The sequence below is a fragment of the Bufo bufo genome, chromosome 1, assembly GCF_905171765.1.
Source record: "Bufo bufo chromosome 1, aBufBuf1.1, whole genome shotgun sequence".
NCBI classification, from domain to species: Eukaryota; Metazoa; Chordata; class Amphibia; order Anura; family Bufonidae; genus Bufo; species Bufo bufo.
The window spans coordinates 711,561,278-711,582,290 of record NC_053389.1 but is presented as its reverse complement, the minus strand read 5'-3'; the positions used below and the strand labels follow the sequence as shown (position 1 = coordinate 711,582,290).

The 21,013-nt window shown below is 45.0% G+C and overlaps 1 protein-coding gene across 2 annotated transcripts in view; it reads right to left on the bottom strand.

Annotated features, from left to right (window-relative positions):
• Positions 1–4,090: 4,090 nt before the first annotated feature.
• The window catches only part of CERS3 (ceramide synthase 3), a 206,773-nt gene continuing 189,850 nt past the window's right edge, over positions 4,091–21,013 (bottom strand). For both annotated transcript variants that reach the window (XM_040414244.1, XM_040414243.1), the window contains 7 exons: positions 16,164–16,221; positions 13,999–14,049; positions 12,944–13,036; positions 12,435–12,563; positions 12,230–12,336; positions 9,470–9,623; positions 4,091–5,743 (listed from right to left, as the gene is read on the bottom strand). In XM_040414244.1, the coding sequence (XP_040270178.1) occupies positions 5,627–5,743; positions 9,470–9,623; positions 12,230–12,336; positions 12,435–12,563; positions 12,944–13,036; positions 13,999–14,049; positions 16,164–16,221 (709 nt within the window). In that variant the 3' untranslated portion in view covers positions 4,091–5,626. The remainder of the gene's footprint in view (positions 5,744–9,469; positions 9,624–12,229; positions 12,337–12,434; positions 12,564–12,943; positions 13,037–13,998; positions 14,050–16,163; positions 16,222–21,013) is intronic.

Here is a 21,013-nt window from a genome sequence, read left to right as displayed (position 1 = left end):
TTAACCGTGACCTCTGCAGTGCCCACCCCTTTAACTGAACTCCACAGCGCCTGTCCTTTTTAATAGTGGCCCCTGCCCCCATGCATGTAGCAGTGTAGTTGTGCTGTCATACGTCATATGACTGAATATTTAAGGGTCTGCTGAAACCTGTGATCAGTTGTTATGGAAACCTGGATAGGACATGTGACCGTGTGTATGGCAGTTGGGATAGGAGTGAAAGACTTGCAGGCTTTTATTGGCTAATGCAGGTCATTTTTTGGGAATATCTCAGGAACTGTACATCCTAGAGAGCTGAGACCCGGTCTAAAACCTTCCCGGACACCTTATGTACCTGTGTGCCAAATTTGGTGAAGATCGGTCCAGTCATTTGGGCGTGCATAAAGAACGTCTAGACAGACAAACTCATTTATATATATATATATATATATATATATATATTTGTAATTTTATTTTTTAGGAAAAGATTTAGTAAAACTTGTAATTTATACCTCTGTTTTTTCTACCTTCTGTGAACAGCATCGGTAGAGGAGGAGGGGTTATCAGTGATAGATAGCATTGTGTATAGAGATGGCTGTCAATCACTGATAACCCCTCCTGTACTGATAGCTTTTTCTACCTCCTGTGAACAGCTAAGATATAAATGTGTAAATTGCAGGTTTTACTGAATCTTTCCCCACAAAACTATATCACAATCTGCTCAGCTCCTCCTGCTCTATAAAAGGGTGCTTTCAGATTGGATTGCATTGCATTTTTTGGTAACAGATCCTCTTTAAGTAGGGTGGCATCAAATCTATTACAAAATCTGATGGAACAGAAAACCAAATGGTGATGTGAACCCGGCCTTAGCTGTAAATGTGTACCAGATGTCCTGCAGCTGTCCATGTTAACTCACCTGCAGATTTTGTTTTTTCTTCCCTTTGCTAGTTTCTGTGAATGAATTCTCTCTGCCCTGCTATTTTATATACACGGGCTGGTAAGGGTACAGACACTTTGCTTTTTTTTTTCTTCTGTGCGGAAATTGACCTGTTTTTGGATTTTGAAATCCGCAGCATGTCAATTGTTTGTGCGATTGCGCACCTTCTGTTGCGGGGTTTTATCCATAGGACTTTAATAAGTTAACAAACAGAAAATATCCAACAAAACTTTATTTATTTTTTAGAACAAAGACTGGTGTAAAAATGTTTGTAGATGAACCTCACTATCTTTTTAGGCAAAGCAGGTTTGTTTATCAGCATAGCCTCAGTACAAGCAGTGAGACTACAGGACTCATGTAAAATAAGTTTAACAAGGTATCTAGTAGATGGTCATGAAAGACTTTGGCGCCTTGCCTTCATAACATGTGGTGGTAGCCTAAGGCTATGCCCTTGCGTGACTGATATGCTGCAGATTTGTGGTCAGGCCTTTTTGCGTGGCAAATCTGCCGCATTGTACAGTACCAGCAGGGTGGAAGACATTTTAAGAAATTTCATCTACATGCTAAGAAAACCCCCATGGAAATTAACCTGTGTTGGCGATTTGAAATCTGCTGCAGTTCAAAAACCGCCACGCAAGTGAAGCAAAAACCACTATAGGGCTCATGCCCACAAGCGTAAGGGCCCCGTGCTGCAGACTGCAAATTACAGTCTACAAAGCACGGGCACTGGCCGTGTAAACTCAGTTTGCAGATGTGGACCCATTGACTTTAACGGGTCAGCGATCCACAACATACAGCCAAAAATTGAACATGTTCTAGCTTTTTGTGTTGTGGAGGCACAGATGGGAAGCCCACAGAAGCGCTTCTGTTGGCTTCCATTCCATGCCTCCGCTCCTCAAAAGATAGGTGAAGTCCTGTCTTTGGTTGTATGTTGCAGATCCATTTAAAGGGGTTATCCAATCCTATAAAATGTCGTCGTTCACCCCCCCCCCATGCTCACCACTTGTAAATCATCCCCTGCTATAGGTATGTCTTTTTGAAGAGGTGCTGATTCAGATCAGCAGAATGTCACACTTTCAGGCCATGTATATTTGCTCTCCATCAGTTGAACAATTTCTTCAAACTTCTTATCAGTAGGAGGTGAAGGAATGTTCTGAACAGCGAATTCCTCAGTGCTCCTACAGGCCACAGCAGCGCCGATCCGTCCTCGCTCTGCCTCTTTCCATAGCCCATTGTAACCATACTTGATGTCAAGCACTCTATGTACTTCAAAAATATGAAGGATTAAGTAATATTTATTTGCTGCAAACACAATGGGGAAAATAGTACCAGTCTTGGTACAAAGTCCGATGGCATAAGATGCACCAAAGGTATTAAGAGTGCAAGTCTCTTAAAATTTTTCAGCTCTGCAGGAGATCCATGTGACGGAGACTAAAATCTACCCTAGCTGGGAGCTGACAGATTTCAGGTGTAATTTACACTAATTTTCTGGCCATGTCTGTCTGTTCCATTCCTCTATTATTCCTTCTAGAAGTTTATGAATAAAGCTAAGCAGTTACCAGTTGGGGGTGTCCCCTACACAGTCTGACACTATCTGGTCAGTGCTGCTGGTGCACCTCTCCCCCACCTGGTAACACCCAGGTAGACTTATTGCAGACTGCTGGCAATTCATTCAAAAACCTCCAGTAGGAATAATAGAGGATAGCACAACACAGAGTTATAAAAATAGATGCACAGGGAAGGCAAGTGGTTACACCTCAGGAGAGGGGACCGGTCCTCTTTAAGTCTGTTGGACCACATAGGCCCTGCCCCCATAATTTTAATTTTTTTTAAGTGGCAAAACCACTTTGGTCACACTAAATAAAAAAAAGTGGCTGGGGCTTAAGGCTGCATGCACATGACCGTTGGTTGTTTTGCGGATCAGCAAAACACGGATACCGACCGTGTGTATTTTGCGGAATGGAACACCTGGCCCCAAATAGAACAGTCCTATACTTGTCTGTAATGCGGACAATAAGGCTCCATTCACACGTCCGCAAAATGGGTCCGCATCCTTTCCGCAATTTTGCGGAAAGTGTGCGGACCCATTCATTCTCTATGGGGACGGAATGGATGCGGACAGCACACAGTGTGCTGTCTGCAGCCGCAATTGCGGAGCGCGCCCCCGATTTTGGGTACGCAGCTCCGCAAAAAGATAGAGCATGTCCTATTCTTGTCCGCAGCTTGCGGACAAGAATAGGCATTTCAATGGGGGTGACGGGCTGGTGTGTTGCGGACCCGCAATTTGCGGGTCCGCAAAACATCACGGACGTGTGAATAGAGCCTAATAGGACATGTCCATGTCTGTTCCTCAAAAAAAAATGGGACAAGAAATACACACAGAGGCCATTCTGTTTTTTTTTTTTGCTGCCCCACTTAAGTGAATAGGTCCACATGGCAGCAAAAAACAACAAAAAACGAACGGACAAAAAAAAAACAAAAAAAAACATTTGTGTACATGAGCCCTAAGGGAATGGGTCTCCTTCTCACACTTATCATAATTCACTAGAGAAAATTGCTGTAAATTGAACTCTATGCCAGCCCATAGGTAGTGTAGACTTCACTTTGTGGCGCATGGACAGCCCAAGGTGCGACAAATTTATGAAGAGGCGTTCTCTTATTAATAAATTTGGGCTTGTGACTAGACTGGTGTATGAAACTGCAGCCTAAAAGGCCCTTTACATGGGCTGACACAGCAGGCAATTATCAGGAATGAACCTGTTATTCCCCATACATGCCCGCTTCCCAGAGAAGGTGAGCGCTGCATTTACATACAGCAATTATCTCCGCCGTATGCGGATGAGCCATCACTTGGCCCCACAGGCAGATCCCTGTTTACAACCATCTGCTGCCCCGGAACGATGATTTAGGCTTCCACATCAGTGAAGCTTTCACCTGATCAATGAACGGTAAAACTGTGCGGACAGTGACTGCCGCGGGTGGCCGTGTCTTGTCCGTATGCAGTCCCAGAAAAGTTCTTTAATATACCGGGGGAGGTTAGAAGAATGTGAATTTTGCCCTGATCATGATGGCGAGTAAACTATTTCCAAAATAAAATTTCTAACAATCCCCTCCTAAAGATAATGTGCTACATGCCAAGTAGGTAAAGTAGTTGAATTACCACTCCCTGCCAATAAACCAGGTAAAATCCAACACTTTATTATCTTTGTGGTTTTATTTACACGTGGACAAATTACAGATACAAAGTTAGTGTGTAAAGAAAATATGGGACCGGCGTTAACCATGTGTATCCGGGCCAGTCCACCGCAGGAAACACTAATGGCTCCAATTTATCAACCTGCCAAGAAAAAAGACAGCATAGCAACCAATCACAGTGCAGCTTTCATTTCTTTTAGTACTCTTGAAAAATAAAAGGCGCGCTGCCATTGGTTTGTACGGGTACCAAGTTTTCTTTTAGACAGCTTGAGAAATCTGCCCTCATGTCTTTACAGCTATTTCCCTGGTCTTCATAAACATGGCTGCAATACATGTCTGGGAATACTGCATATAGTAAAACATGTACCTAACCGCAGCTGATCCTGGTTTACAGGCAGCACATGACTACAAACTGTATAAAAGGGCTAGAGGAGGAGAAGAGGGGACATGGCTAAAATCTCCACATTTGGCAAAGTCAGATATAGTAGCTATTTGGGGTTTTAGAAATAGGCTGTAATTAGAAAATATACTATAACACGTATACATTAAAGCTATAAGAGCGCCATCTCCCCTCTAAGGGCATGAACAGCATGTTTTTTGTTTTTTTTTGGGGGGGGGGGGGGGAGGGATATAATGTCAAGTATGCACTGGCTAACAGTCTTATAAAAAGTTGCATATGTATTAAAATACCTAAGTCCTTTGCTGTTTGTTGAAAGCAGGCACAGAAGTCAATGGCAAAAGGAACAGCTAGCGCTTCCTGTGGCCATTGGTGGAACAGACGGCGAGAGTTATCCTGCCGTCCCCTCCTGTGCAGCTCATGTATGAGGTCACAGCATGAGCACAGTTAATCGTGTGTGTATTATACACAGAGCGCCTCTTGTGTTCCCGTATGTGGTATAAATAGAGCCAAGGAGGAGGTGGAGGCAGTGTCATCGTCGTCAGTGCGCTGGGAAGTTAACCCTCTGGTCAACGAGGGTTTAGTGCAATTCAAATTCTTTGTTCCACTCTTCATAGCTTGAAAACGGAATAAAAGCAAATGTTCCCAGGCTACTGCGATGCTGAGCTGGCACCAGATCTACTTGCCTCCTTGAGTACACTGTAAGACATCTCACCCCACACTAACCAATGTAAATGAACTTCCAGGGGAGACTCTTATACTTGAGAATACTGTCTCCTCCGGGAAAAAAAATAAAAAATAAGGAAATTAAACCGTTGCTTCTAAAGCAAAAAAGAACAAGCGGTCACTTTAGGTGGATTTTTTTTTTCTTCTTTCAAAGTTTATAGGTTTTGGAACTGAAAAAATGGCTGGGCCTTGCCTCAAACATAGTCGGTCCTAAAGAAGAGGACCCTGCACCTTCTGAGCAGTGGTGCCCATCCAGCTGTGGTCTGTCGCCCCCCTCCCCCACCCCCCGTTCCCTGCTGCATCTCTCACTAGAAATTCAGCAAGAATGATCCTTTTACTCTTTATCCACTGTGTTATCAGGGGTGGGGTGCGACTGCCTATGATGAGCTGCAAACCTAGCGGTCGTGCTGCCCATTTATGATGCGCTTCTTGCCATCCCCATTGGATAATGGCTGCTCTTCATTTTCCTCACTGTCCTCTTCTTCATTGTCACTCCGATCATCACCAGACATCTACACAAGGATAGGAAAGGTTGATAATAACGTGTTAACCAAGCAGGAAGGCTGGCACAAATGAGATACTAGGAAAGTTTACTCTATATAAAACCTTAAAGGGTTGTCCGGCGGATAAAGATTTCTTTGAAGAGAGGAAGAATGGGTTAAAAAAAAATAATAAAACAAGCATTACTCACTTCACAGATCCCATTCCAATGTCTCCCAGCTCCCCAACTGGTCTGTACTTCAGTCCCTCACAACACACAGGAAATGGGCACTCCCCAACCTCCCCCCGCTGTTCCAGCACTTCCCAGTCCCCCTCTGGTCTGTATTTCCTGGTCTCTAGACACACAGGAAATGAGCACTAAGACAATCACTTGTCAACCTCTGCGGCCTGTGATTGGCTGAGCAGTCATTTCCTGTGTGTCTAGAGAGACCAGGAAGTACAAACCAGAGGGGGACTGGGAAGTGCTGGAACGACAGGGGGAGGTTCAGTGAGGAGAGTATTGCTTAGGCTACTTTCACACTAGCGTTCGGAGCGGATCCGTCTGATGTTTCATCAGACGGATCCGCTCCGATAATGCAGACGTTCGCATCCGTTCAGAACGGATCCGTCTGCATTAAAACTTAGAAAAATTTCTAAGTGTGAAAGTAGCCTGAGCGGATCCGTTCAGACTTTACATTGAAAGTCAATGGGGAACGGATCCGCTTGAAGATTGAGCCATATGGTGTCATCTTCAAGCGGATCCGTCCCCATTGACTTACATTGTAAGTCTGGACAGATCCGCTTGCCTCCGCACGGCCAGGCGGACACCCGAACGCTGCAAGCAGCGTTTAGGTGTCCGCTCACTGAGCGGAGCGGAGGCTGAGCGCTGGCAGGCGGATGCATTCTCAGCGGATCCGCCTCCACTGAGAATGCATTGGGGCCAGACGGATGCGTTCGGGGCCGCTCGTGAGCCCCTTCAAACGGTGCGCACGAGCGGACACCCGAACGCTAGTGTGAAAGTAGCCTTATTCTAATTTTTTAACCCATTCTGCCCCTTTTCTAAAGCATCTGCTGATAACAGTTTTGATCATAGTATACATTTCTAATAAGTAGCAATAATTCTTCACCACATTTCACACACTCATTGTTTAGTTCCATAGGCTGAAAAGCTGTCCTGATCATGGTTATCTGACACCGTTGCATGGCTTCTGACCACATATTAGAGGCCTCTCTTATAAGAAACTGCTAAGGAGAAGTGGTCAGCTGAGCTTGGTTCTCTTCTGTTCTGAACAGCACTCCTATGCAAAGCCACTTCAAGGGGTTGTTTCATCGCAGACTGATCAGCAGGATTCTGACTGCTGTGACCCACACCACTCACTAGAACAAAGGGACAGCAGTGCTAGGAAAGACCTACCACTTTGTCTACAAATGGCTCCACTATATTTTTCTTCTAAGAGGCAATTTTTTCCTAGATTGGTTAGGGTCATAGTAGTCGGACCTCTAAGGCAAATCCTGGTCCAATGTCCGTAATGAGACAACCCCTTTAAGAGAAGATGATCTGCTCTACCACCAAGATGATAAGGTTATAAACTTGACAAGTACCGTGCTGCCATGATTTTATAAATCTACAAAAGGCTTGGTACCTCATCTCGGAGAAAAACATGACAATGAGAGTGATGCTTATTAGGGGTTATGTTCATCACCCTTGCATTGGGGCCTGTGCTGATAAATGCTATGCTTTCCACAGAGGAGCAGGTCACTGCCACAGCGGCTGCTGCTGAATGCAGAACATTCTTCTGGGCGCTGGTAAGTTTCCTGCTGGCAGTACTTGGCTCGTGTAAGGTCTGTGGCTTATTGCAAAACACTGCTTTTAAATCCTCACTTGGCACATACACAAAGAGCAAGAGCATAAGCCTCTGGATGCCTGCACATGCAGGGAGCTTTGTTTCACCAGCCCTTAAAATTGGCCCCAATAGAAGGGGAAGTGAAGTTAGAGTCCGTTTATTCATAGAAAGAAGACGAGCTGAGTGGAAGGCATCCTGTTAGAATGACGAGAGACTGATAATGTTCTGTGATTTAGGTCTTCCATAGGGTTTTAAAATGTGACCGTTGATTAACTAGATGTCAAGCCGCGTCTGACTCCTGGCCACTGCACTGATGAATGTAGTTTTATTACCTTAAAGAGGACCCATCACCGCTCCTGACCTGCCTGTTTTAATAGCTTCATGCATTCCCAATGTAATAACAATTCTGGGGCCTCTATTCTTATGGCTCTATGTTGTGCCATGCCTTTATTATTCCTACGAGAAGTTATGAATGAATTACTAGCAGTCTGCAGTAAGGGTACAGAGTGATGGTAACAAGGTAGGGGTGTGTAACTGCACAGACTGACTATCCAATCAGTGCTGCCATTTTCAAACTGTACAGGTACACCCCCCCCCCCCCCAACTTGTTACCACCCCTCTGTACCCTTACTGCAGACTGCTAGCAATTCATAACTTCTAGTAGAAATAATAAAGGAAGAATACATGCTCCAGAATTGTTATTACATGGCGAAGGCAGGGAGCGGTGATAGGTCCTCTTTAAACTGACCAGATATCTGACAGGTTTTAATCCTTACACCCCTAGCACTGTGCACATATGACTTGGCCTAACATGTAAAAGTTTAAGGTTGCTTTCAGACCTGCAAGTGGTTCTTGTGATGGCCGCATTTCCTGCACCGACCACGAGTCAGCCGAGCTGAACTTTGTGCATTACAGTGATCTATGATGCTGTGAGTTCCAGCCGAACCACATGTCTACTATCCTGTACTCGAGTATGGAATAGTAGACTCGTGATCAGGCATTATAGATCACTATGATGCAGTGAGTTCGGCTCGGATGCTTATTCGCTGGCGATTGAATCTTTTAGGCGGCACATAAAATCAATGCTTGCCGGCAGCATGTGTAAACAGGGAAGTGCTGCTGACAAACAATGAATTTGTATGGGGATGAACAATCAACAAGAGTAGTGATCATTTGTCCCCATATAGAGGGGATGGTTGCTGCCTGTAAATGCAGATCAATGATCAGGCACCTAACGGTTGGCTCCTGATAATTGCCTGTGCATTGGTCTGTGTCAAAGGGCCTTTACTCCTCATGCACATAGCAGGGACTATATGGGGGCACACAGAGTCCTTGCAGCATCATACTACTGAGTTGTGGGACCTTCATGAGCACCATATTACAAAGCATTGCTTCTAGGGGAGAATGCCGTGTCTGATGGAACTACCGTACTGCTTGTTTTTTACATATGGACGCAGACACAAAACACCTCCATATGAAGTCAGGTACAGTAGGGTCTCATATACTTCTACAGGTGCCGTATTACAGTCGTGTACAACCTGGGGATGTACATTGGCCTACTACAGTAGTGGGCATGAGCGCGTATTGTGAAACCACAAACAGGAGGCCGCGCTTCCTGCCAATGTGAAACAGGAAAATGTGTCATAATATACTCCAAAGCCAGTGATCAAACATTCTGTCTTCTACACCAGGAGACCACACTGTCCACCAGACTCACACTGGGTAGTTTAATGCAGTTTTTGATGCATTAACAGAAAAAACAAACAAAAAAAAAAAAACTGCATAAAACTGCCCTGAGTGAAACCTGGCCAGAATGTTTTTGCCCTAAGTTACCTCTTTTAGTGTCTTATGGAAGGTCATATTTTCTTATAAAAGGAGGATGAAAATGACGTGGCTGTTATTATTACAACTTACCTTTCCTGAGATCATTTTGCGCACCATCTTAAAGATAAGGTATGCCCAGTAAAGATGAAGGAACTGAAGGATAAACATGACCATGTTGAAGAAGTAGTAGAGGAAGAAGCGTGGGCAGTAGTACAGGGGATACACCACCGTTGCATAGATTATCCTGCCAAACAAATGTATCAGTTATTTTTTGTACAATAAACGCTATAATGACAAATACGAACGTTACATGCATACATTTATTATGTAGGACGCAGACCAACTGATCATTGGCATTATGTCCATCCACATTACTTGTGAAAGTAATCTTTTTAAATCTACAACTGCACAGGTACCAGAGAAAATAATGGTTCCCGGAGGTAACTGCAGCCACGTAACAAGTCCTTATCATGGTGCTAAATACTGAGCTTTTCCAAGGCTCGGCTCTACTTGACCTCCATAATCTAACTCGTGAGTGGAGCAGTTAGAGAACTGGGCACTATTCCATATACAGAACCACATCAGATAAATATTCCCATACAATAATTTGCTATAAAGCAGCCAGACATGCAGGGTCACATAACCACACAAACAATATTAAACAACCTCCAGGTCTAGTGCTCTAAAGTTTAATGTCTGCTTCCCCCATGGTCTAGGGCAATTAAGAGGTTAATGGCTATATCCCTGGTGGTCTAGGGAAGTGAAGGTATAAATGACAGCATCACTGGTGATCTAGAGCAGTAAAAAGGTTAATGTCATCATTTCTGGTGGTCTGGGGCAGTGAAATGGTTAAAGGGGTTTTCTGAGACTTTAATAATGATTACCTATCCTCAGGATAGGTCATCAGAATCTGATTGGTGGGGGGCTGACACCTGGGACCCCTGCCAATCAGCTTTTTGGAGAAGGCACCGGTGCTCCTGAGCGTTGCGGTCATCGCCATGTTCGTCCACCAAACACAGTGACGTACACTGTATAGCGGCTGTGCTTGGTATCGCAGCTCAGCCCTTTTCACTTTAATGGGGCTTAGGTGCACTTAGGCCACGTGTCTGATGAACGTGTTGTCACTCAGCCTAGAGAAAGCAGTGGGAAGGCCATGGCACTACTGTGAGCACCGCTGCCCTCGAGAACAGATCATAGGCAGGCTTCCCAGGTGTGGGACCCCACTGATCAAGTATTAAAGTCTCAGAAAACCCCTTTAATGTCAGACTTCATCGTGGTCTAGGAAAGTGAAGGGACACTGAATGGCTTAATGTCATTATACCTGGTGGTCTAGGGCAGTCAGTGGGCTAATTCCAATACCCCAGTGGTCTAGAGCAGTGAATGGGTAAATATAAGGAACCCGAGTGATCAAAGACAGTTAAGGGGGTTAACGTAAGGATTCCTGGTAGTCTCAGACAGCCAATGCTTAATATTTAGATTAGGGTCCATTCACACATCCGTATGTGTTTTGCTGATCCGCAAAACACGGACACCAGCAATGTGCGTTCCGCATTTTGCGGACCGCACATCACCGGCACTATAATAGAAAATGCCTAATCTTGTCCGCAATTGCAGACAAGAATAGGACATGTTCTATTTTTTTTCGGGAACGGAATTGCGGACCCTGAAGTGCGGATCCGTATTTCCGGATCCGGACAGCACATTGCGCGGCCCTTATAGCAATGAATGGGTCCGCAATTCCGTTCCGCATAATGTGGAACAGAATTGCGGACGTGTGAATGGAGCCTTAATGTTCCATATCTTGGGTCAAGTGTTGTCCTAGCTGTTTTCAGCTTCATGTTTCCTCCCTGCACTGATCATAGGGAGTGGATAGAGAGGACTGCGCAGCTGCAACTGTATGTCTCTGCAGTTCTCTCTATAATTGCACAGAGTGATTCAACACCACACTGCCCAGTCATTAGGAAAAGCTCAGGGAGTCTGCACAGGTGCATACCTATCCCTGAGTGGGCATTGTTTCCATGCTGTGTGACCGTACAGGTTAGAGCACGCACTGATCATGTCCTTAATGATGTGCTCAGAAGGCGGAGGGGGCTAGCCTAGCCCCTTGGAGATCCACTTCACCTCTGACTCTCCCTATCCCAGTGATATTGTCAGGGTTAGGCATTCTCACTGTTCACTGCGCGAGTGCAGTGAAGGTCTCATGCAGTCTTTCCCAATCTGTATTGCACATGCGCTGATAGTACTGCTGCCAGCACATTCACAAGCTTTCAGGACCAGGCATTATAGCAGTAAGTATGCCTGACCCTATCTATCTCACTGGGAGGGGGAGGTGGTGCTCCAAGGAGGTAGGTCAGCCCCTTGGTGCTCCGAGTGCATCATTTCCATATAACTAAAAATTAAAAAAATTATTTTAAATGGTAATACGATTGCAGAGAGAAAGTCATTTTAGTCACCATGATCAACCCTACCAAGCAGTATGCCTGGTTTAATATGGCCGATTATGGTGACAGATGCTCTTAATCTTTGTAAGGTTCACTTGTTATTACCGATACATAAATCTGTTCACCCTTCCATTGTTTTGATCGGGACTTGAAAAGGAACCTAGGGAAAAAGATTTGCCTGTGGATTTTTTTCCTTGTTCCCTCATATTAAATAGGGAAGGGAGACCAGATCTCCTTGCCACTAGTGACAACAGATGTTTACTACTAGTCTGAGGTTCTCCACTTGCCTACATTCCAGGGTCATCCCAAGATACTACCTCCATCATATAGATTCCAGCTAAGCCTGTCTTATGAATCATCTGAATTAATATTTTGATCAGATCCATTATACTCAAAGATGAGAAATTACCAGAATGGGAAGATAATGAGCCGACTGATGGCAAATACAACTGCAAATACGGCAAAGATAATGTTGCAAGCCTTGCTCCACGCGGCGTAGCTACACATTTTAGCAGCCTTCAAAGAGAAATAAAAACAGGGCAGGGATCAAACCAGGATAACTATACTAGGAGAGAAAGCTGCTGTCATCATTATCATCATCATCATCACTGCACCTCCAGCAAAATATCGGAGACGTCATGCACCAGCAAGGTCAGAGTTCCCACTCGGATATACTTGACTCCCCATGAAAAGTTCAATAGAAAAATGGTGGCCAAGTGGTGAACAACTTGTACCTTGAAGTCCTGTAGTAAGAAACAAACCATTATGGAAGTATAAACCTAATATACAATGATTCCAAAATGTCAATTCTTTCAAAGAGAATAGTTATTTATCATGTTGACCCTTCACTTCATATTATTAAAAGCAGGGGAGAAATCTTTTAATTTCCTTTGAGCTTTCTTAAAATTCATGGGACATTGCTGGATTTGCGTCCTCAGTCCTTAGAAATGTTTTGATTTCCTGTCTCCTCCTTCGGCAGCTTAAAAGGAGGCGGAAAACATATGTATTGTATGATGCAGTTGCGTCCAGTATTCCAGGGCACTGCCCAAATTGATCTGCTGAGTAGATATATAGAGGTTCCTGATAACATAAGAATTTAAGCAGCGATATGATATGGACTTACCTTTCGTCTAATATCAGAGGCAACGCTAAATAGCAGGGACCAGTAGAAGCCCAATTCCAAGACATAGTACCAGTACTGCGATGCCAGAACTTCCTAAAATAATAACACAGAATCGGGGGATATACGGTTATGTATATGTTTGTTCACACATTTAAAATTGCCTGCATTTTTCTTCTACGTTTTTATGTTAAAAATGCAACTGAAAGACATGCCATCCATTCATACGATGTGCAATTATTATTTTATATATTCTTTTTTATTATCAGGCAGATTATTGGAAACAAACATTTGTATGAACGCTCGTTCTGGATAACTGGCCCATTTAAAGGTGCCCCTATGACCGGACACGAGCATATGCTCGTTTATCGGGTGAAATTATCGTTTATGGGGACACCAAAATCATAGTGTCTAGGCAGTAGATCATGCTGTGTTAACAGGGATCTGCTGCCCAGAAACAACGAATCTGTAGGAGTACGATTGCCTGTCCTTATACACTGGAGGGGATTGCAGCATGCAAATGCAGCTCTCACTTCCTCTGACAAGCAGGCAATTCCTTGGCGACCATTGCCTGCTCAGTTGGTACATGTTAAATGCCACATAATTGCTCTCAGCCAATCAGCATCGCCGAATGGCATATAGCAATGCTGTACGGCGGAGAGCAGCTGATGCTCCCCATGCAACGCTCCTAGTGCTTCCACTGAAAAGCCCTCAGTCGTGCTTTGCAGGGAGAATCCTAATGGATTTGATCTATTTTGCATTTTACCCTTTACAAAGGTGTAGGCAAATCTACATTTTTTATTGCAGCCTTTAGGAATTTGGACTTTATTTGTGGATATACTGTATGGTTATTATTAATATAGCTCTGACATACTGAAGAACACGGCATGATCATGGAACTCCAAGGTGCATGGCAGGTCTACCGAATGTGGGGCCTTGTGCTGTGACAGCAATGCCCACCATTGGACCAATGTTCTACAATCTACATGAACCTGCAGAGCTCTTCATTCTTATTAGAACAGTTTTAGGCTTTGTCCATTTTAAAACAGTTCTCTTACCTGCTTTGGGTATCCCACCCATACCTCCCAAACATCATGAAACCAAGGTTTCTGCAACAGAAAAACAATCTTTTTATAGTATCTTAATGTCTTATTACAGGGTTTTCAATATTTTTAACCACCACAACAATGCAAAAAATCTCTCCTAATAAGCTGGCATTACCATAGCACTCCATGTTGTTGGCCAGTTGATATTACTAGCTGCACTCGTGCTGGTAACAGGACATGCATGCCGCTAGTAATGAGCGTTATTAATCTATCGGCACTGATGTCTGATAGTTTATTAGGAATAATTCACGTTTACACGAGTGCTGCCGCTGCTCTGGGGATTCTGTTCATCAGCGGCCTCCATTTATTTACAGTGGGGACTGACCGGGGAACTAGCGCATGTGCAGTCTATCCCCTGTGCAACTGAATGGAGGCCGCTGATGGACGGAACCCTCCATCAGTGGACATTTTCCCGGCACACAGGTCAGGGAACCTGCGTGTAAACATGAATTATTCATATTAAATAATCGGACATCAGTACTGATGGTTATAGAACGCTTATTACTAGCGGCATGCATACCCTGTTACCAGCACATGTGCAGCTAGTAATATAAACTGGCCAACCCCTTTAGAGACCATGGATACCTTCGTATCAATTTCTTTATTGAACTGCGTATATTGGGTGAGAATCATTGGTTTTAATTGAATTCTGAACGGTTTGTCTTCTGCAGGCTGCACGTGTTCACATACTTTGCAGGCCGCTTTGGCCCCTTTAGCCTGGGCTTGCGCGTGACTGAAAATACAGCTGAAAAATCCACTGTGGATAAGCCAGCTGACTTCACCCTCTCCATTGTAAATGGTGAAATCCCCTGGGAAGAATGGCCAAAAAAATTGGACCTGCCGCAGATTACAAATCCACAGGACAATTCACGCTGCATATTTTTGTACGCTGCGTGTGGGTGATATTTCTTAAAATCTCACCCACTTTGCTGGTACTGTACAATGTTGAGGATTTGCCACATGAAAGTCTGTGACGGCAAATCTGCAGTTAGTCAGTCATGTATAAACCCAGCCTGACGAGCTGTCAGATGGCTCACTCTCAAGCCCTTATCTCCGCTGTCCCGAAGGATCTGCTGAGCTGGCATCTTTACAACTAACTAAACTTTAAAAAATTATTTAAAAAAGATAACTTAGATCAGCTTAGAAGATGGTTCAGTAGAGCAGAGAAAGAGCTACAGAGGGAACCATCTGAAATCTCGTCTGACAGATTCTACTCTGAAAGGGACTCAGCAGCCTGCAATGTATGTGGACACAAGCATGATGCAGAACACCAAAAGTTTAGAATTTTAAACAGAACCATTTATAAAAATAATTTTTTATCATATAACAGATGAAATTCCCCCAAAAATATATGCAAAGGATCAATCTGCATAATAGCTCTGTACTGGAATTTCAGTTCAATCAGTAGATCGCCTGTTATAGAGCAGAAGGAGCTGAGGAGACGGATGTATTATTTGACCACTCACAGGACTTCTAAGTAGGTGTTTGTAACCATAAAACTATAGAATTGGCTCTGCTGCCTGCAGATTGTAATGGGGACAGGTTCCCTTTAATGCACTAGAAAGTCCAGCAAGCACCATCTCCTTCAAAAATGGCTGATGATGAAATAGATGAGTGAAATCTATGGTGCAGAAGTCTGTGTTGCAATGTTGATTTTAAAGGGCTTGTTCAACTTCTTTTTGGGAGGGGGGGGGGGGGCAGACCTATCCCCACCTTACTAGACAGACCTGCAAAATCATTTTTCATAAAACAATGATGCGTCGTCATAGCTGAACATCACAGGAACCTGCTTCCCCCCTCCTGTACGTGTCGGCATGTCACCCACTAGACACACAGGGGAAATGGGCCTAGCGATTCAGGACATCAGTGGGCATGTGGGTGAAAGAGGATGGACGACAGACTACAGAGAATGAGGGAGCAGGGAAGAGGAAAGTGGAGGATACCAGAACCGTTGATCCGCCAAGATATACAGGGGAGGGGGACCTGTGACTATGCTTCCTGAAGAACTGCTAAACATCTGTCATCATGTGACCACCCCCAGAGATTTGGGAATATTTACTAATGGAAATAAATCAGTTAGTACCTGACCTTTATATTAGGTGTGAACTGTAACTTACATCATAGAGGACAGCGATTCCCCCGATCAGAGCACACAGGTAAAAGGTGAACCTCCAGCTGGAGACGAAACAGATGTGCACGAGTTAGTCTGGTACAAGTGACATACACTGCATGAGGCACAGAAAAGCTCCTGGCTATAGAAATAATGCGCTTGGCCGGTTGGACTCGGGTTAGGCCCTATCCCAGCATATGCCCCAGGTGTACCTATAAAGCTCCATTCTCTTGGTGTTCTTTTGTCCTCCACAGGGGTGGTATACATTGGTACCACCTGTATCCTACTGTAGCACTATTGTTATTTTACCCATTACAACCAAACAGCCTAAACTGACTGCAAGTTAGGCCAGGTTCACGTCATCGCTATTTTTTCCTGTAGTTTTTTCGGTAGTTCCGCTATTTTGCACCATTACAGCAGCAGAACAATGGAAATGGCAGAAGCACCGGACAGGGCATGTGTCTGACCCGAACGGAGCTGAACAGACTTCATTCACTGTTTTTTTACCAGATGAAAAAGTCAGTTTTTTTTATCCAGTCTTTTTAACACATTCTGCGACAGAGGCCCTGGATGGAGTCGACAACGCACATATGAAGTCCTCCTTACAGAAATCTCTGGACTAACAGTTGCCAGCAAGGAAATACTCAAATAATTTCTAGTGCTTACTAGAAGTCCATGGCTGGCGCTACTCCATGGGCATGAAATTAGAAATAATGCCAATATCTTTATACAACTGCTATATTAGAGCTGGGTTCACACTACAGCAGAGGCTTGTAGACGTTCAGCAACTGTTGGCAGCTCCACCAGATTAGATGGGAAGCAAAGCACAGCATGCAGCACTACTCTTCCCACCAAAACAATGGACACCATGACAGAGTCCTAATGGACCCATTATAAGTGATTGGGGGCCATCAGGCTGGTGTCGGGCCATGTGAAAGATTCGGCACTGCAATCATGATTGCCATTAGGAGCGGATTGGCCATAGACTCTACAAGGAGATTTCCTGGTGGGCTGTTGCCCAGGGGGGCCGCCTGAGCCCTCTTCACGGCCGGCAGCCAGGTAAGTAATGATCTGTCATTCCCAGAGTGAACGTTGGGGGTGTCAAGTAGTTATGTATCTGGTGCCCTCCCGATTCCTGAATTCAACTGTATTGCCATCCTGAGGCAACTGAAATAGCAGGACAGAATGTGGCAGCTGGAGCTAGCCACCACAGAGGAGCTTCTGAGGAGGCATTTTGTGCTGCTGGGGCATTATTTGGTGCTGCACAGCGGTTTTGGATGCTGCTGGGGAAGGTTATTGTGTTGCACTGAAGTATTTGGCTCTGCTGGGGCAGTGTCACGACAGAGGGGAGGGATAAGTGCTGCCCTAAACTGCACCCCACCTCTGTCCCTGCCTACTTGCACGGCCCGTCCCAACCGACGGCATACAACTTGGTGGCAGTCCCTCGCTTAAATATGTGCAGGGGCCTAAGAAGATAAGAGGAATACCGTAACAGAGTCAGGCAAGCCAAAGTCAAAGCCAGGAGGTCACGCAGGCACACAGGGGGCAATACAATAACGAGGTCAACACACAATCCGGAGTCAGAAGCCAAGAGGTAACGTCAAATCCAGGGAGGTCACAAGGTCGAGGTCAAAAACGGAGCCGAGGTCCAAGAACACAGAAATGCACAATAGGAAACTGCTGGCTTACTTTCAATTTGCTAAAATTTGGCTATTTACACACTTTAAAGGGGCTGTCCAGGATTAGAAAAACAGGGATGCCTTTGTTCAAAAAATAGCATCACACCTGCCGACAGGTTGTGTGTGGCATGGCAGCTAAGCCCTATTCATTTTGATAGAGCAGTCTGCGATAACAGCAGACACAACCTGTGGCGAAAGCAGATACTATGCTCCCAGCATGAGGGCGGGCATGGGCACTAGCAGGGGGCGTGCCTGGGCTCCTTCCTGCAAGAGTGACGCCCCTCTGGGCACATTACTGCCTCATTTGCATACCAAATAAACTGGATTTTAGGAAGATAGAAAACATCTTAAATTAAATAGATGAAATATACCAGTGCGGAGCTGGATCCTTCGTCACACAAGATACATACATCTCATATAGATAAGAATGAATTTGTCTGTCTGTCTTTTATGCATGACCAAACGACTGGACCGATCTGCACCACATTTGGCACACAGGTACATCAGGTGTCCTGGAAGGTTTTAGACCAGGTCTCAGCTCTCTAGCATGTACCGTTCCTGAGATATTACCAAAAAATGCACATATGGCACCATCACATGACCTGCATTATCCAATAGAAGCCTGCAGGTCTTTCACTCATATCCCAACTGTCATACACACGGTCACATGACCCTTATCAGCCAATTGAAGCTCACAGGCACTTAGTCTACACATACACACAGCTTTACACCAGGTTTCCATAACAACCCAGCCATTTTTCTTTACTGCTGTAGGTCACCTTTAACCCCTTAAGGACTTTGGACGTACCGGTACGCCATGTTTGCCGAGTCCTTAAGGACCCAGGACGTACCGGTACGTCCTAACTTTAAAACTACATTGCGGCGCAGTGGGGGTTAATCGGAACAGGATGTCCGCTGAAATCATTCAGCGGGCATCCTGTCACAACACCGGGGCGATCGCAGCAAACCGCAGGTCAATTCAGACCTGCGGTTTGCTGCGTTTCCACCAATAACAGTCCGAGCATTTGGGGGCGGCGGTGCTGTCCTTGGTGCTGGTGGTGCTGATTGGTGCGTGGAGAGAGGCGGGAGATTCAAACTTCCAGCGCTCCTCTCTCCCCTCCTCTTCCTGCTGCTGCACCTGCACCAGCTCCTGCGAACCCCCCGTCGGCACCCATCACCCTCCTGCACCCATCACCCTCCAGGTAGGTTAGGGTCAGTGAGGGAGAGGCACGATTAGGCAGGGATAGAAGGGAGAGTTAGTTAGGGGGGGAAGGGGGGAAAAGAAAAAAAACTAATCTGATTTATTGTCTCCACACTTAGCTGTGAGACCCTAGACCCACCCAGGAGTGCTGCCACATTGTAATGCGTTTTGCACTCGCGTGAGAAAAATCGCGCGTGTTTGGTACCCAAACCCGAACTTCTTCACAGAAGTTCGGGCTTGGGATCGGTGTTCTGTAGATTGTATTATTTTCCCTTATAACATGGTTATAAGGGAAAATAATAGCATTCTGAATACAGAATGCATAGTACAATAGGGCTGGAGGGGTTGCCTTAACCGGCAGCTCAACATTACAGAAGACAGAGATCCGCAACTATGCGATCAAGTGGACTCTGAGCTAATTTTTTTTTTATTTTTAACCCCTCCATCACTATTTTACAGATTGGGTCCCCAGCCCAATCGTCTCCTAGCAACCATGCGTGAAAATCGCACCGCATCCACACTTGCTTGCGATTTTCACGCGGCCCCATTCACTTCTATGGGGCCTGCGTTGCGTGAAAACGCAGAATATAGAGCATGCTGCGATTTTCACGCAACGCACAAGTGATGCGTGAAAATCACAGCTCATGTGCACAGCCCCATAGAAATGAATGGGTCAGGATTCAGTGCGGGTGCAAGGCGTTCAACTCACGCATTGCACCCGCGCGGAATACTCGCCCGTGTGAAAGGGGCCTTAAAGTGATACTGGTCAGATTTGCAAAAAATGGCCAAGTCCTTAAGGTGAAATAGGGCTTAAGGGGTAAAGGGGCAGGACGCTGCGGATGACATTGTTAAGGGGCGGGATGCTGTGGAGGCCACTGTTAGAGGGACAGGGGACTGTGGAGGTCACTATTAAAGGGACAGCCACTGTGGGGGTCACTTAAGGCGGCGGGGTACTGTGGCAGTCACTGTTAAAGGGGCGGGTGCTGCGGAGGTACAGTCTTGTGAAAAAATTAGGACACCCTTTGAAAGCATGTGGTTTTTTGTAACATTTTTAATAAATGGTTATTTCATCTCCGTTTCAACAATACAGAGAGATTAAAGTAATCCGACTAAACAAAGAAAACTGAAGAAAAGTCTTTTCAAGATCTTCTGTAAATGTCATTCTACAAAAATGCCTATTCTAACTGAGGAAAAAGATAGGACACCCTTGCCCCTAATAGCGAGTGTTACCTCCTTTGGCTGAAATAACTGCAGTGAGACGGTTCTTGTAGCCATCTACCAGTCTTCGACATCGGTCTGAGGAAATTTTACCCCACTCCTCAATGCAGAACTTTTTCAGCTGTGAGATGTTTGAGGGGTTTCTTGCACGTACAGCCCTTTTCAAGTCACCCCACAGCATCTCAATGGGATTCAAATCTGGACTTTGACTTGGCCATTCCAGGACTCTCCATTTCTTCTTTTTCAGCCAATCTTTGGTTGATTTACTAGTATGTTTTGGGTCATTGTCATGTTGCATGGTCCAGTTCCGCTTCAGCTTTAATTTTCTAACTGATGGTCTCACATGTTCTTCAAGCACCTTCTGATACACAGTAGAATTCATCGTGGATTCTATGATGGTGAGCTGACCAGGTCCTGCTGCAGCAAAGCATCCCCAAACCATGACACTTCCACCTCCATGCTTCACAGTTGGTATGAGGTTCTTTTCTTGGAATGCTGTGTTTGGTTTACGCCAAACATGTCCTCTGCTGTTGTGTCCAAATAATTCAATTTTGGACTCATCTGTCCAAAGAACATTATTCCAGTAGTCCTGGTCTTTGTCAACTTTATCGCTGGCAAATGTCAGTCTGGCCTCGATGTTTCTCTTGGAAAGCAAAGGTTTCCTCCTTGCACACCTCCCATGCAAGTTAAACTTGTACAGTCTCTTTCTGATTGTAGAGGCATGTACTTCTACATCAACAGTAGCCAGAGCCTGCTGTA